At 35.4% G+C, this 16562-nt stretch overlaps 1 protein-coding gene across 1 annotated transcript in view; it reads right to left on the bottom strand.

The window, feature by feature from the left end:
* SETDB2 (SET domain bifurcated histone lysine methyltransferase 2) overlaps positions 1 to 16562 on the bottom strand; it is a 105112-nt gene that overhangs the window by 3871 nt on the left and 84679 nt on the right. The window contains exons 18-20 of the mRNA XM_051990716.1: positions 12204 to 12337; positions 1593 to 1630; positions 162 to 296 (exon numbers count right to left, since the gene is read on the bottom strand). Coding sequence (XP_051846676.1) covers positions 162 to 296; positions 1593 to 1630; positions 12204 to 12337 — 307 coding nt within the window. The remainder of the gene's footprint in view (positions 1 to 161; positions 297 to 1592; positions 1631 to 12203; positions 12338 to 16562) is intronic.

Raw genomic sequence — 16562 nt, 5'->3', positions numbered from 1 at the left:
TTTCTATTTGAGTTTAATATTACTGTACTGATCTAAATTCTAAAAGAATGTGAGAGAAAAGTAATAGAAATAGAGGAACAATACAGAGAGAAAATTGTTCTATTTCATTTGCTGATCTTTAGGAAAGTTCTACACATTTTAACACACAATAATTTCATTACCTTTTTCTGAGGTGGTGTTGTCCTTAATCTTGCAATGAATCCCATGGAGATCCTCTAATAGAGCTTCAAATAAATTTTCAATGAGCCCAGCATTTTTCATCTTCTTCAGCAGATCAACTTTTGGTGGGAGAACACCTTTTTGGCACAGAACACCTTTTGCTTTAGGGATCTTCAGTATGTGATGTGTTATAGTGCAATTTATTATGACTTAATGCCTCAGTGATGGCTAAACACAAGGAACTGACATCTTTTTTTTTTTTTTCTAGACATCTTTTACCTGCGATTTCTTAATGGACCCTTCCCTTAAATGTAAACATAAACTGAATTACAAAAGATATAAAATGATAAAAACCTGGGTTTGGGGCAATTCTACAGGCCTCTCAAATAAGATCATTTTGCATGTAATTTTCATTTCTTTGAGATGACAGGGCCTTAGAATAGCATTCTTAGCCTAGTGTCTATGAATAGACTTTAAGAGTTCTTTAAATTTGGATGGAAAAAATTTACATCTTTATCTTCCCTAACCTCCAAATGTAATTTATTATTTCCTCCATTTATGTAGGCAACAAACATTACTCTGTACCTATTCATAGTAAATATGTAATAAATGCTAATGGATTTGAGAATGGGTCTATAGTCTTTACCAGATTGCCAAAGGAATTCATGACACAAAAAGATTAAGAATCCATGCCCTTTTATATGGTTTTCCTTCGAAATGGCATTTCTCTATTATAAGATAAAAATAGAAAGTGGAATGTCACTTAATGCATGATATTCTGTTCTAAGTCCAGACTCCCCATTTATAGTAGGCCGTTCATAATATGCATATATAGCAAGCCCATCTTTATAAAGAATTTAGATTTATCCATGTTTGCTTTAAAAAAAAGCCCCATAATAAAGGGGAGGAGAAGGAGTTTTAAGAATTGGGTCATCATTGTTTTAAAAAAGAAGAAACGTTCATCCATAGAAGTCAAGTGACTTTGCTAAAGATAAAGGGGGATAAGGATGTCTTCAGTGTATCTGGAAGATGCCATATACAGAACAGACAATATGGTCAGTCTGAAAAAAACATTAAGCATTGTATAGTCCCATATGGTACATTAGGTACAAATTGATCTAGGAGGCAGATTTATTATTTTGGGAAAATTAAATCTTAACAATATTTTAAGATGTTATATGATAAAAATAGGGGCAGTGCTTCCTAGTAGGAGGATGGAGAGCTGGCTTCAAAGCTAGGAAGACCTAGGTCAATTCCTGCATATTCTGGCTGTGTGACTAGGAAAGTATATTGATCTATTTCTTCCTCACCCAGGAGTTTCTTGTACTAGTGAAATCACAGGGTCAGGACTTATCTTATGTCCTATATTATAGTTCTGTATTTGGTTTCTGATCTAAATTCCTGAATTAAGAAAACAAAAAAGACAAACTTACGGTTGCTTTTTCGAAGGGCATGTTTTGGGCAGAATACTCTAAAATACATAATTTCAAAGAATTAGTATTTATTTTGTATTTCCTTTTACTTAAAAAATCCTGAAAAATAAATTTGAAACATTTTCTCAAAGTGATCAACAGAAATGCTGTTTTAAACATTTTAAAAATATTGTTCTATAGATGCCCATCAATTGGAGAATGGCTGAATAAATTGTGGTATATGAATAATATGGAATATTATTGTTTGGTAAGAAACGACCAACAGGATGATTTCAGAAAGGCCTGGAGAGACTTACACGAACTGAGAATGAGTGAAATGAGCAGGACCAAGAGATCATTATATACTTCAACAACAATACTATATGATGATCAATTCTGATGGACCTGGCCATCTTCAGCAACGAGATGAAACAAATCAGTTCTAATGGAGCAGTAATGAACTGAACCAGCTACACCCAGCAAAAGAACTCTGGGAGATGACTAAGAACCATTACATGGAATTCCCAATCCCTATATTTTTGCCCACCTGCATTTTTTTATTTCCTTCACAGGCTACTGTACAATATTTCAGAGTCCGATTCTTGTACAGCAAAATAATGGTTTGGACATGTATACTTATTTTGTATTTAATTTATCCTCTAATATATTTAACATGTATTGGTCATCCTGCCATCTAGGGGAGAGGGTAGGGGGGAAGGAGGGGAAAAATTGGAATAAAAGGTTTGGCAATTGTCAGTGCTGTAAAATTATCCATGCATATAACTTGTAAATGAAGAAGCTAATAAAATTTAAAAATATATTGTTCTATGTCAAGTAATGGCTTTTATAGTTCTATGATTCTTTGTGTGGTTTTCCTATTTGTCATTTCACAAGACATAGCTTGCTTGCACATTCCTATATTCACTCATCCTTTTTCTCCCCTTTTAATCTTTAAGGCTCAACTCTACTCTCAGGTACTTAAGACTCTTCAGCAAGTTGAGTAAGTTACCTGGGTTCAAGTCTTAATACCTGTTACATGTTACAGCTTCTGATTCTTACTATCTGTTTCAGCTTGGGCAAGTCATTTAAGCTTATTAGATCTCAGTTTCTTAATAGTAAGATAAGGTTGAATTAGATGACCTGTGGTCCCTTCCAGATCTCTTATCTGTGACCCTATTGTGATAAGATGAGTTTTTCTGTATTGGCTTCATGACTAACATTTTCTTGAGAAAACTAGTCACATCAAATTTAAGCTCTAGTGATTTGCGGCTAGTGATAAGAGACTTTCTGGCTCAGTTTTATTACCTCTGTTTATAACTATGGAGAGATGGGGAGAGACTGGAGATTAAAAGTCCACTTCACTAGTGAGAATAAGACCTGTACTAGAGTGATAGCTGTACATGAAGAGAAGATGATATATATTGTATTTAACATATACTTTAACATATTTAAAATGTATGGGACTACTTGCCATCTAGGGGCAGGGGTAGGGGGAAGGAGAGGAAAAGTTGGAACAGAAGGTTTTGCAAGGATCAATGTTGAAAAATTACCCATGCATATGTTTTGTATATAAAAAGCTATAATAAAAAATAATTTTTTTTAAAAAAAGAGAGAAAATGATAAAGTATTTTGGATTCATAGAATGATAATTAACAATAATAAGAAGAATCAAAATTGGTTGGATTTGATAGGGAGTGAGAAAGAACAAAGAACTGAGATTGATTTTGAGGCTTTGAATCTGTCAACTGGAAGGATGATGGTGCCCTTGAAAGAAATAAGGAAATAGGAAAAAGAGAAAAAAGAGAATGAGTTAATTAATCTTTTCTTTGAAACATTGCTAAAGGACATAAAGTTGGAGATGTCCTGTAGGCAAGTAGTGATGCAGGATTACAACTTAGGAGAGAGCTACTGGGCTTATACTCCAAAGAAATACTAAAGAAGGGAAAGGGACCTGTATGTGCCAAAATGTTTGTGGCAGCCCTGTTTGTAGTGGCTAGAAGCTGGAAAATGAATGGATGCCCATCAATTGGAGAATGGTTGAGTAAATTGTAGTATATGAACAGTGTGGAATATTATTGTTCTGTAAGGAATGACCAGCAGGATGAATACAGAGAGGACTGGTGAGACTTACATGAACTGATGCTAAGTGAAATGAGCAGAACCAGGAGATCATTATATACCTCAACAATGATACTGTTTGAGGATGTATTCTGATAGAAGTGGATCTCTTCGATAAAGAGAGCTAATTCAGTTTCAATTATTGGATCAAAGATGGGCAGAAGCATCTGCACCCAAAGGAGAACACTGGGAGATGAATATAAACTGCTTGCATTTTTGTTTTTCTTCCCGGGTTATTTCTACCTTCTGAATCCAATTCTCCCTGTGCAACAAGAAAACTGTTCGGTTCTGCACACATATATTGTATCCAGGATATACTGTAACCTATTCAACATGTATAGGACTGCTTGCCATCTGGGGGAGGGGGTGAAGGGAGGGAGGGGAAAAACTGGAACAGAAGTGAGTGCAAGGGATAATGCTGTAAAAAATTACCCTGGCATGAGTTCTATCAATAAAAAGTTATTAAAAAAATAAAAAATAAATGTTTGATAGAATTCACATGTAAAAAAAAAAACTTAGGAGAGAGACAAATCCAAGAGACAGTGTTTCTGGATAATGAATAATCAATTGACTAATTAGCCTAGCTGGCAAACAATAAATTTATAGTCAGTGGCTTCAGTAATTAAAGACAAAAACATGAAGAGCCTGGGAAGCCTTAAATATTTTTTTGAAAAGGAATGCTCATGACAAGTGAAAATCAATCCTGATTAATGGACATTTAATGAGGTAGACTAGAAATCTTCAGCTTCTGCTGAAAAATGAGCTTGATTATGAGACTCAGCTGTGTCCAGCAATCTGGACAAAGGAAATCCATCTGCATCTAGACCACTCTAGTTGTTTTTCTCCATAAGTTGGGTCACGCCAAAGTCCAATAAAAGAGTACAAGGATAAAGACTCCTTCACTCACCCCTCTTAAGAACTTGACCAGAATGGATTCTGATTACACTCTGAATACAAATTAATTCTTGTAATTGGGCGGGTTCTTGTCCAAGAATGAAGAGCTATATGTCCTTCAGAGACTGATTTTTTATGGGGGTTAGGCCTTTTGTGACTAAATAAAGGAGAAAAGTCTAGATCCCAGATTAATAATTGATTATTAACATAATGATAAAATAATTTCTATCAGTCAACAAATATTTATTAAGTCCTATGTGCCAGGCAAGTAAATTCTGGGGATACTTAGAAAGTCAAAAACACTATCTCTTTTCACATTTGAATGGGGGAGACAACATGTAAGTAATTATATGTACCTACAAGATACAATCTCAGAGGGAAGTCACTGAAGTGGGAACCTGGAAAGATCTCCTATTAAAAGTGGGATTTGGGCTGAATCTTAAAGGAGGTCAAGAAAGTCATGAGGGAAGAGAACATTCCATGGATGAGGGTCAGCCAATGCAAGAAAACAGGCTGGAGATTGAGTATCCTGTACAAGCAGGTCGGTCTAGCCTGTATGGCAATGTGTAGAGAAAAATTTCAAAGCTAACATTTTCTCACAGAAGTAGGCCCTGCACAGCTTTGCACTGAATAGAAGTCCTTTCCCCCAGCCCATGAAGACTGAGCTCCTAAAGCTTCCTTTCCTCAGTGGGTCTACTTCTTTCTATCCTCGGTTCCTGGATGGACAAATTGCATGTTACTGTTCCATTTTTCTGATGACACAGTTCTGCCCTTTGTTGTAGGTGCAATCCTGCCTTCTCAAAGCCACTCCCTGATGCCTGGCTCCTGAAGTAGGCTAGAATGGTGGCTTGCTTATCTGTATAAAGGATACCTGAACTCCTTACCAAGAATTTGTGGAACAATAACAAAAGGAGGCTCAGATTCAGAGGGTGGGAGATGCATACGGCCAAGGATATTCAAAAAGAGTTGGTCAGATAGGTGGAGAGAAAAACAGGAAGGCACCTTTCCTGAAATGAGCCAAAGGTTAGCCTTCTGCAATAAAGCTGCAGGCTTTACCCTGTGGAAACTGGAGGAGCCAGTGTTTAAGCTGTAGGCAGAGGGAACAGTTCCGAGTTCATCATCAAGTACAGTGAACACTTTCTCCCCCATCCTGAAGTTCAAGAGCCAGGCAGCTGACACAGCCTCTGCATTTGCTGAGACTGCCTAATAAAGACAGCAGTTATAACCCCCCCCCCCCCCAATAAGCCTGAGTGTGTGTGTGTGTGTACACACACACACACACACACACATACATATATCATTAGGGAGAAGGAGGAGAAAAGACTGCACTGGTAGAGAAGGAAGTACTTAAGGAACATGTAGTCAAAGCATCTCAGGAGTCCATGCTAAAGGCTGATTCCTATGAGGACTGTGCTGGGCAGTGCACCCCGCGGAGAAATCGGGTCTGATCCTGAAAGGGCATTGCCCTTCTTCTGGATAACAGCTCGATTGGATGCTATGGATTTGCTTCTTGTTGAGACCAACAATGTCCATGTCCTTAAGCTTACAACCCGACCACAATGATCAGCTTTTGTTTTTCTTTTTTTGCTGAGACATTTGGAGTTAAGTGACTTGCCCAGGGTCACACAGCTAGGAAGTGGTAAGTGTCTTAGGCCAGATTTGAACTCAGGTCCTCCTGACTTCAGGGTTGGTGCTCTATGCACTGCGCTACCTAGCTGCCCTCCAATGACCAGCTCTTCAAAAAGAGCATCAATCTAAATGTTGGAAGGGATATAGGAAAACTGGGACACTAATGCATTGTTGGTGGAGTTTTGAGTGGATCCAAGTTAGAGTAGATGAATCTTATGAAATATCATTGTTCTATAAGAAATGAGGAGCAGGATGATTTCTAAAAAGGCTGGAAATTCTTCTATGAACTGATGCTGAGTGAAGTGAGCATTGCACAAAGTAACAGCAAGATTATGTGATGATCAACCATGATAGACTCAGCTCTTTTCAGCAGGTGGTGATAGACTTGGAGTGGAAAATGCCATCTACATTCAGGGATAGACTTATGGAGACTGAATGTGGATCAAAGCATAGTATTTTCACCTTTTTTTGCCTTTTCTTTTGTTTTTTTCCTCTTTTGGTTTGATTTTTCTTTTACAACATGACTAATGCAGAAATGCATTTAAAATGATTATATGTGTATGAGCTACATTATATTGCTTGCTGTCTCAGGGAGGGAAGACATAAGAGAAGGAGGGAGAAAAAAATTTGTAATTCAAAATCTTAGCAAAGTATATGTTGAAAGCTATTTTTACATGTAATAAAAAAATAAAATAATATTGTGGGGAAAAAAAACTGACCCTCAATATCATTAATTTTACATCATTTTAAAGTAAATCATGAGAACCAGCTTATCATCAGTTCATTTCAAATAGGTTTCCCTCTCTCAAGCATGTAGAACAGTAGGAACAAACAAACAGAAACTGGGCCACTAAAGTATATATAAGGATATCTATAGGCTGTATATTGACTTAATTTACAAATGTAATATTATCTATGTTTTATTGAATTTTTATCCATTTTGTTAAATATTTTTCAATTATATTTTAATCTGATTTGGGCTGTATTCAAGAATGTTATGGGCCCTGTGTCTGACACCTCTGATGTACAGTATGTTTCAATAGAGTGTGTATCTAATGAATTTTTTTTCACCCCATTTAGGATACTTCCTCACTTCTTCACATCAGCACTCACAAGTTTATAGGTTGGGTCATCACAGGGGAAATAACTATTACTACTTTTTCAGGTTCAATATCTCTGTACTAAAAAAAGTTATAATTCACAAGCCCCTACTGGTGAGTTACCTTTAAAAATTAGCCAGAAGATCCAATTACCTCAAAGCAAAAGCATTTTTACTATAATGACATAATGAGAACAGTACCTTATAAAGCATTTTCCCTCATAAACTTATGGCTTGATCTTCTACAAATATATACAGTGTTAGTGAGAAGAATGAGTATCTATTTACAATGGTAATGAGGCATATACATAGATAATATATGGAACCAAGACAATTCATGCTTCTGGTATAATTAAGCACTCGTGTCATTTCTTGTGGAATTTTCACACAAATCTCTTTTCCCTATGAGACAAGTTACTCAGCTGGGGTCCTTAGGATTGCTCTTCTCTACCAGCTGCAAGAGCTAATTCTCTAATTCATGGCTGTCTCTCTTTCCTTTGTCAGAGGTCACAATCTTTAAATCTGCTTCCTGCTCCTAATTATCTGTGTCTCACTAGAAAATTGTCTACTTCAAGGATGTGCTGAGCCAGTTCAGAGTGGCTAGTGAGAGACAACTGTTAAATTTTCTGGGTGAGCATTTGCACTTTGAAAATTGGCAAATGCTACAAATCAGGGCTAGACAATCAAAAAAATTAATTTATTGTTTATTCTTTCTTTCAAAAAAAGACAATAAATGAAACAATGCTGTTTCTTAAGAAAGTGATGAAGAATATGTTAATGCAGATTAAATTTAAAAGTGTGTAGGCATTGACCAACATTTAACACCTTATACAAAGATAAGATCAAAGTGGGTTCATAATTTAGATATAAAGGGTAATGCTACAAGCAAATTAACCTCTCAGATCTATGGAGAAGGGAGAAATTTATGGTCAAAGAAGAACTAGAGAACATTATGAAATGCAAAATGGACAATTTTGGTTTCATTAAATTAAAAGTTTTGTACAAACAAAATCAATGCAACCAAGATTAGAATGAAAGCAAAAAGCTGGGGAAAATTTTTTACATTTAATGTTTCCAATAAAGGCCTTATTTCTAAAATATACAGAGAATTGACTCAAATTTATAATAAAAGTCATTTCGCAATTGATAAATGATCGAAGAATATGAATAAAATTTTCAGGTGAAGAAATTAAAGTCATTTCTAGTCATATTAAAAAATGCTCTAAAACACTATTGATTAGAGAAATGCAAATTAAGACAAATTACCACTCACACTTCTCAGATTCACTAAGATGACAAGAAATGATAATGATAAATGTTGGAGGGGATGTGAGAAAACTGGGACACTAAAGCATTGTTTTCAACTGATCCAACCATTCTGGGGAGCAATTTGGAACTATGCCCAAAGTGCTATAAAACTGTACATACTCTTTGATTCAGCAGTGTTTCTACTGGGCCTGTATTCTAAAGAGATCTTGAAGGAGGGAAAGGGACTCACATCTGCAAAAATGTTTGTGGCAGTCCTTTTTGTAGTGGCTAAAAACTGGAAACTGAATAGATGCCCATCAGTTGGAGAATGGCTGAATAAGTTGTGGTATATGAATGTTATGGAATATTATTGTTCTGTAAGAAACGATCAGCAGATGATTTCAGAGAGGCCTGGAGAGACTTACATGAACTGATGCTAAATGAAATATGCAGAAGCTGAAGATCATCGTACACAGCAACAAGAATGTGTGATGATCAACTATGATGGACGTGGCTTTTTTCAACATTTAGGCCAATTCCAATATTCTTGTGATAGAGAGAGCCATCCATATTTAGAGAGAGGACCATGGAGACTGAATGTGGATCAAAGCATAATATCATCACCTTTTTTTTGGTGGTAGTGTTTATTTGCTTGTCTGCTTTTTTCTTTCTTGTATTTTTTCCCTTTTGATCTGATCATTTTTGTGTGTGTGCAGCATGACGAATATGGAAATATGTTTAGAAGAAATGCACATGTTTAACCCACTTTGGATTGTTTGCTGTTTAGGGGAGGGGACAGAAGGAGAAAAATATGGAACACAAAGGTTTTGCAAAGGTGAATGTCGCAAATTATCCTTGCTTGGACTACAGCAATAAATGTTGAATTAGTTTCTATGATTCAAGCCTATTCTGTCTCTAATCAATCTTTTACAAAGTTGCTAAATTAACATTCTGAATCCCATCCCCCTTCTCCCCTCTTCTTAGAACAGCAAGGATTCTGATATAGATTATTTATGTGCAGTCTATGTAAGACATTTCCATATTAGTCACAGTTGTGAAAGAAGAAACAGATAAAAATGGAAAAAACCACAAAAATAAAAAAAAGTGAAAATAGTATACTCCAATCTGCATTCTTTTTCTGGATGTGAATGTGTTTTATACATATTATATATTGTATTCTTTCTTTTTTCCCCCTCACAATGACAAATAGGTATTATTATCATCTTCATTTTACAGATAAGGAAACTGAGGATTTGCTTATTAGTCTCACAGCTAGTAAATGAAATAGGATCCAAAGCCAGGTTCTTCTGATGCCATATCCATATTTTATTCACTAAGTCACTTAACTGCTTGATACGGCGCTTAAAAATTTTTCACAATCTAACCTCTTTCAGCCTTATTTTTCATTGTTTCTCTCTCTCTCTTTTTTTTTTTAAATAACTTTTTATTGACAGAACCCATGCCAGAGTAATTTTTTACAGCATTATCCCTTGCACTCACTTCTGTTCCGATTTTTCCCCTCCCTCCCTCCATCCCCTCCCCCAGATGACAAGCAGTCCTTTACACATTAAATAGGTTACAGTATATCCTAGATAGAATATATGTGTGCAGAACCGAACAGTTTTCTTGTTGCACAGGGAGAATTGAATTCAGAAGGTAGAAATAAACGGAAGAAAAACAAAAATGCAAATAGTTTATATTCATTTCCCAGTGTTCTTTCTTTGGGTGTAGCTGCTTCCGTCCATCCTTGATCAATTGAAACTGAATTAGCTCTTTTTATCAAAGAGATCCACTTCCATCAGAATACATCCTCAAACAGTATCGTTGTTGAGGTATATAATGATCTCCTGGTTCTGCTCATTTCACTCAGCATCAGTTCATGTAAGTCTCTCCAAGTCTCTCTGTATTCATCTTGCTGGTCATTCCTTACAGAACAATAATATTCCATAACATTCATATACCACAATTTACTCAACCATTCTCCAATTGATGGGCATCCATTCATTTTCCAGCTTCTAGCCACTACAAACAGGGCTGCCATAAACATTTTGGCACATATAGGTCCCTTTCCCTTCTTTAGTATCTCTTTGGGGTATAAGCCCAGTAGAAACACTGCTGGATCAAAGGGTATGCACAGTTTGATAACTTTTTGAGCATAGTTCCAAATCGCTCTCCAGAATGGCTGGATTTGTTCACAATTCCACCAACAATGTATCAGTGTCCCTGTTTTCCCACATCCCCTTCAACATTCTGCATTATCTTTCCCTGTCACTCTAGCCAATCTGACAGGTGTGTAGTGGTATCTCAGAGTTGTCTTAATTTGTATTTCTCTGATTAATAATGATTTGGAGCATATTTTCATATGTCTATAAATAGTTTCAATTTCTTCATCTGAGAATTATCCATATCCTTTGACCATTTATCAATTGGAGAATGGTTTGATTTCTTATAATTTAGAGTCAATTCTCTGTATATTTTGGAAATGAGGCCTTTATCAGAACCTTTGATTGTAAAAATGTTTTCCCAATTTACTGTTTCCCTTCTAATCTTGTCTGCATTTGATTTGTTGGTACAAAAACTTTTCAATTTGATATAATCAAAATTTTCAATTTTGTGGTCAATAGTGATCTCTAGTTCTTCTTTAGTCATAAATTCCTCCCTCTTCCACAGGTCTGAGAGGTAAACTATCTTATGCTCTTCCAATTTATTTATAATCTCATTCTTTATGCCTAGGTCATGAACCCATTTTGACCTTATCTTGGAGTACAGTGTTAAGTGTGGGTCAATGCCTAGTTTCTGCCATACTGATTTCCAATTTTCCCAGCAATTTTTGTCAAATAATGCATTCTTATCCCAGAAATTGGGGTCTTTGGGTTTGTCAAACACTATATTATTAAAGTTATTGGCTGTTTTGTCCTTTGAACCTAACCTATTCCATTCATCAACTAGTCTGTTTCTTAGCTAATACCAGATGGTTTTAGTAACTGCTGCTTTATAATATAATTTTAGATCTGGTACAGCTAGGCCACCTTCATTTGATTTTTTTTTCATTAATTCCCTTGAAATTCTTGACCTTTTGTTTTTCCATAAGAACTTTGTTGTTATTTTTTCTAGGTCATCAAAGTAGTTTTTTGGGAGTCTGATTGGTATAGCGCTAAATAAATAGATTAGTTTAGGTAGTATTGGTCATCTTTATTATATTTGCTCACCCAATCCAAGAGCATTTAATATTTTTCCAGTTGGTTAGATCAGACTTAATTTGTGTGGAAAGTGTTTTGTAGTTTTGCTCATAAAGTTTCTGATTTTCCCTTGGCAGATAGATTCTTAAATATTTTGTACAATCAGTAGTTACTTTAAATGGAATTTCTCTTTGTAACTCTAACTGTTGGGTTTTGTTACATTGTTTCTCATTATAAACTCTATGTTCTAGCCAAACTGGCCTATTTCCTCTACCCTGAACTTAGCATTTGATCTCCTTCTATCTCTGTATTTTAGTATGGACTACCTGGATTGTTGTTATTGTAAAAATGGTATTTGTCAAGTTCAAAATAACATAAATTAAAATTATTTTAATTATCTAGATTTCTCATCGACCTAAATACTCTTTCCTACATAAAAAAATGCATTTAGTAAGGATTAAATACCTGTAAGTTCCACCATCTTCATCAAGTTGCATTGTTGCTTGATCTTTTCTGGCACAGAAGAAATGGTAATTCTTGGAACATTTTTTAATGTCGCAACCCACAGTAGCTCCTTTCTTATGGCAAAATGAGCATTTCTAGAAAAAAAAAAAAGAATAAAATCTATTGTGCCGATTGTTTGTTACAGCAGTTTTAATCTATTTCCAAATTACTGTGAAATCACTCCTAAATGCCTTGTCCCTTTCTAGTTCATAGGTCCTCTAGCTTCAGTCATTCCCAACATCTTATTCCCTATTGTTCCTATATCCAAGCTCCAGAACACTGCTAAAACTCATGCACCCATGCCAGCTGAGTCCACTACAAATTCATGTTATTAGCTATAAAATCAATATCTGCTATGTGAGCTAGGAGAGTTTTTCTTTAAAAGGTATGCTTTACAAAGCATTTTCAAGACTTAACTGGCTCAGGGGACCTGGGCTTGGGCCACTGATGTAATTTTTAGTGGCCTAAGTTCAAAAGCCAGCTTGCAAGAAGAAAAGGGTAGTTCTTCTTCAGACTCAATGGCTACATGACCAACACAGATGTAGGGAAATTGCCAGCAATTGAATCAAGGATATCCTTGTCCCATTTTATTTCAACTTCCAACATGGAACATCAGATCAGCTTGAGTTAAACATGGACACCAATATTATTGGATCTTAAGCAGGCACTAGCCTCAGTGTAAAAATCCTGTTATTTATTTCTTACTATCACACTCCAGATCTTTTCTTTCTACAAGTCCCCAGTGCCATTTTTACTACTTTTTCTTTTAGGAGACTATCTTCCCATCCTACCTCACTGGGAAGATTCAAGCCATTCCTTGGGAGTTCCCTTAACTCTTCTACTTAACTCCTTAAAACTTTTCTACATTTCAGGCCATTTCTGCTTGTTTCCAAAGCCAAAATCAGACTTATCCTTGCTAAAACTAGCTTTCTTGCTCTTCATCTCATATTCTCCAGTTTTCTTTTTTTTTTTTTTTTTTTTTTTATAAGTTTTTTTATTTAATAATTACATTATATTGACACTCATTTCTGTTCCGATTTTTTTCCCCTCCCTCCCTCCACCCCCTCCCCTAGATGGCAAGCAGTCCTTTATATGTTGGATATGTTGCAGTATATCCTAGATACAATATATGTTTGCAGAACCGAACAGTTCTCTTGTTGCGTAGGGAGAATTGGATTCCGAAGGTATAAATAATCCGGGAAGAAAAACAAAAATGCAGATAGTTCACATTCGTTTCCCAGTGTTCTTTCTTTGGGTGTAGCTGCTTTTGTCCGTCATTTATCAATTGAAACTCAGGTCTCTTTGTCAAAGAAATCCACTTCCATCAAAATATGTCCTCATACAATATCGTTGTCGAAGTGTATAATGATCTCCTGGTTCTGCTCATTTCACTTAGCATCAGTTCATGAAGGTCTCTCCAAGCCTCTCTGTATTCATCCTGCTGGTCATTTCTTACAGAACAATAATATTCCATAACATTCATATACCACAATTTACCCAGCCATTCTCCAATTGATGGGCATCCATTCATTTTCCAGTTTCTAGCCACTACAAACAGGGCTGCTACAAACATTTTGGCACATACAGGTCCCTTTCCCTTCTTTAGTATTTCTTTGGGATATAAGCCCAATAGAAACACTGCTGGATCAAAGGATATGCACATTTTGATAATTTTTTGGGCATAATTCCAGATTGCTCTCCAGAATGGTTGGATTCGTTCACAACTCCACCAACAATGCATTAGTGTCCCAGTTTTCCCGCATCCCCTCCAACATTCATCATTATTTTTTCCTGTCATTTTAGCCAATCTGACAGGTGTGTAGTGGTATCTCAGAGTTGTCTTAATTTGCATTTCTCTGATCAATAATGATTTGGAACACTCTTTCATATGAGTGGTAATAGTTTCAATCTCATCCTCTGAAAATTGTCTGTTCATATCCTTTGACCATTTATCAATTGGAGAATGGCTTGATTTCTTATAAATTTGAGTCAGTTCTCTATATATTTTGGAAATGAGGCCTTTATCAGAACCTTTAACTGTGAAAATGTTTTCCCAGTTTGTTGCTTCCCTTCTAATCTTGTTTGCATTAGTTTTATTTGTACAAAGGCTTTTTAATTTGATGTAATCGAAATTTTCTATTCTGTGATCAGTAATGGTCTCTAGTTCATCTTTGGTCACAAATTTCTTTCTCCTCCACAAGTCTGAGAGATAAACTATTCTATGTTCCTCTAATTTATTTATAGTCTCGTTCTTTATGCCTAGGTCATAGACCCATTTTGATCTTATCTTGGTATATGGTGTTAAGTGTGGGTCCATGCCTAATTTCTGCCATACTAATTTCCAATTATCCCAGCAGTTTTTATCAAATATTGAATTCTTTTCCCAGAAGTTAGGGGCTTTGGGTTTGTCAAACACTAGATTGCTATAATTGACTATTCTGTCTTGTGAGCCTAGCCTTTTCCACTGATCCACTAATCTATTTCTTAGCCAATACCAAATGGTTTTGGTGACTGCTGCTTTATAATATAATTTTAGATCAGGTACAGCTAGGCCACCTTCATTTGATTTTTTTTTCATTAGTTCCCTTGAGATTCTCGACTTTTTATTGTTCCATATGAATTTTGTTGTTATTTTTTCTAGATCAATAAAATATTTTCTTGGAAGTCTGATTGGTATAGCACTAAATAAATAGATTAGTTTAGGGAGTATTGTCATCTTTATTATGTTCGCTCGGCCAATCCAAGAGCACTTAATATTTTTCCAATTATTTAAGTCTGACTTTATTTGTGTGGAGACTTTTTTATAATTTTGCTCATATAATTCCTGACTTTCCTTTGGTAGATAGATTCCCAAATATTTTATGGTATCAACAGTTATTCTGAATGGAATTTCTCTTTGTATCTCTTGCTGTTGGGTTTTGTTGGTGATGTATAAAAATGCTGAGGATTTATGGGGATTTATTTTGTAGCCAGCTACTTTGCTAAAATTATGAATTATTTCCAATAGCTTTTTGGTAGAATCTCTGGGGTTCTCTAGGTATACCATCATATCATCTGCAAAGAGTGATAGTTTGGTTTCCTCATTGCCTACTCTAATTCCTTTTATATCTTTCTCGACTCTTATTGCCGAGGCTAGTGTTTCTAATACGATATTAAATAATAATGGTGATAGTGGGCAACCTTGCTTCACTCCAGATCTTACTGGGAAAGGTTCCAGTTTTTCCCCATTGCATATGATGCTTACTGATGGTTTTAAATATATGCTCCTGACTATTTTAAGGAAAAGTCCATTTATTCCTATGCTCTCAAGTGTTTTTATTAGGAATGGATGTTGGATTTTATGAAATGCTTTTTCTGCATCTATTGAGATGATCATGTGGTTTTTGTTTGTTTGGTTATTGATATAGTCAATTATGCTAATAGTTTTCCTAATATTGAACCAGCCCTGCATTCCTGGTATAAATCCTACTTGGTCATAGTGTATTATCCTGGTGACAATTTTCTGTAATCTTTTTGCTAATATTTTATTTAAGATTTTAGCATCAATATTCATTAGGGAGATTGGTCTATAATTTTCTTTCTCTGTTTTCAGCCTACCTGGTTTAGGTATCAGTACCATATCTGTGTCATAAAAGGAGTTTGGTAGGACTCCTTCAATCCCTATTTTTTCAAATAGTTTATATAACATTGGAGTTAATTGTTCTTTAAATGTTTGGTAGAATTCACATGTAAATCCATCTGGTCCTGGGGATTTTTTCTTAGGGAGTTGATTGATAGTTTGTTCTATTTCTTTTTCTGAGATGGGACTGTTTAGGATATTTACTTCTTCCTCTGTTAGTTTGGGCAAGCTGTATTTTTGGAGGTATTTTTCTATTTCATTTAAGTTGTCGAATTTATTGGCATAAAGTTGGGCAAAGTAACTCCTAATTATTGCTCTAATTTCCTCTTCGTTAGTGGTGAGTTCTCCCTTTTCATTTTTAAGACTAACAATTTGATTTTCCTCTTTCCTTTTTTTAATCAGATTTACTAAGGGTTTGTCTATTTTGTTGGTTTTTTCATAGAACCAACTCTTAGTTTTATTAATCAATTCAATAGTTTTTTTACTTTCAATTTTATTGATCTCACCTTTTACTTTTAGAATTTCAAGTTTAGTGTTTGACTGGGGTTTTTAATTTGTTCCTTTTCTAGCATTTTTAATTGCAAACCCAATTCATTGACCTTCTCTTTCTCTATTTTATACAAATAGGCCTCTAGAGATATGAAATTTCCCCTTATTACCGCTTTGGCTGCATCCCATACATTTTGGTATGATGTCTCATT

Source organism: Antechinus flavipes, chromosome 3 (assembly GCF_016432865.1).
Source record: "Antechinus flavipes isolate AdamAnt ecotype Samford, QLD, Australia chromosome 3, AdamAnt_v2, whole genome shotgun sequence".
Taxonomy (NCBI): domain Eukaryota; kingdom Metazoa; phylum Chordata; class Mammalia; order Dasyuromorphia; family Dasyuridae; genus Antechinus; species Antechinus flavipes.
Note: the sequence above shows the minus strand (reverse complement) of the source record. Positions and strands in the feature narration are given on the sequence as shown.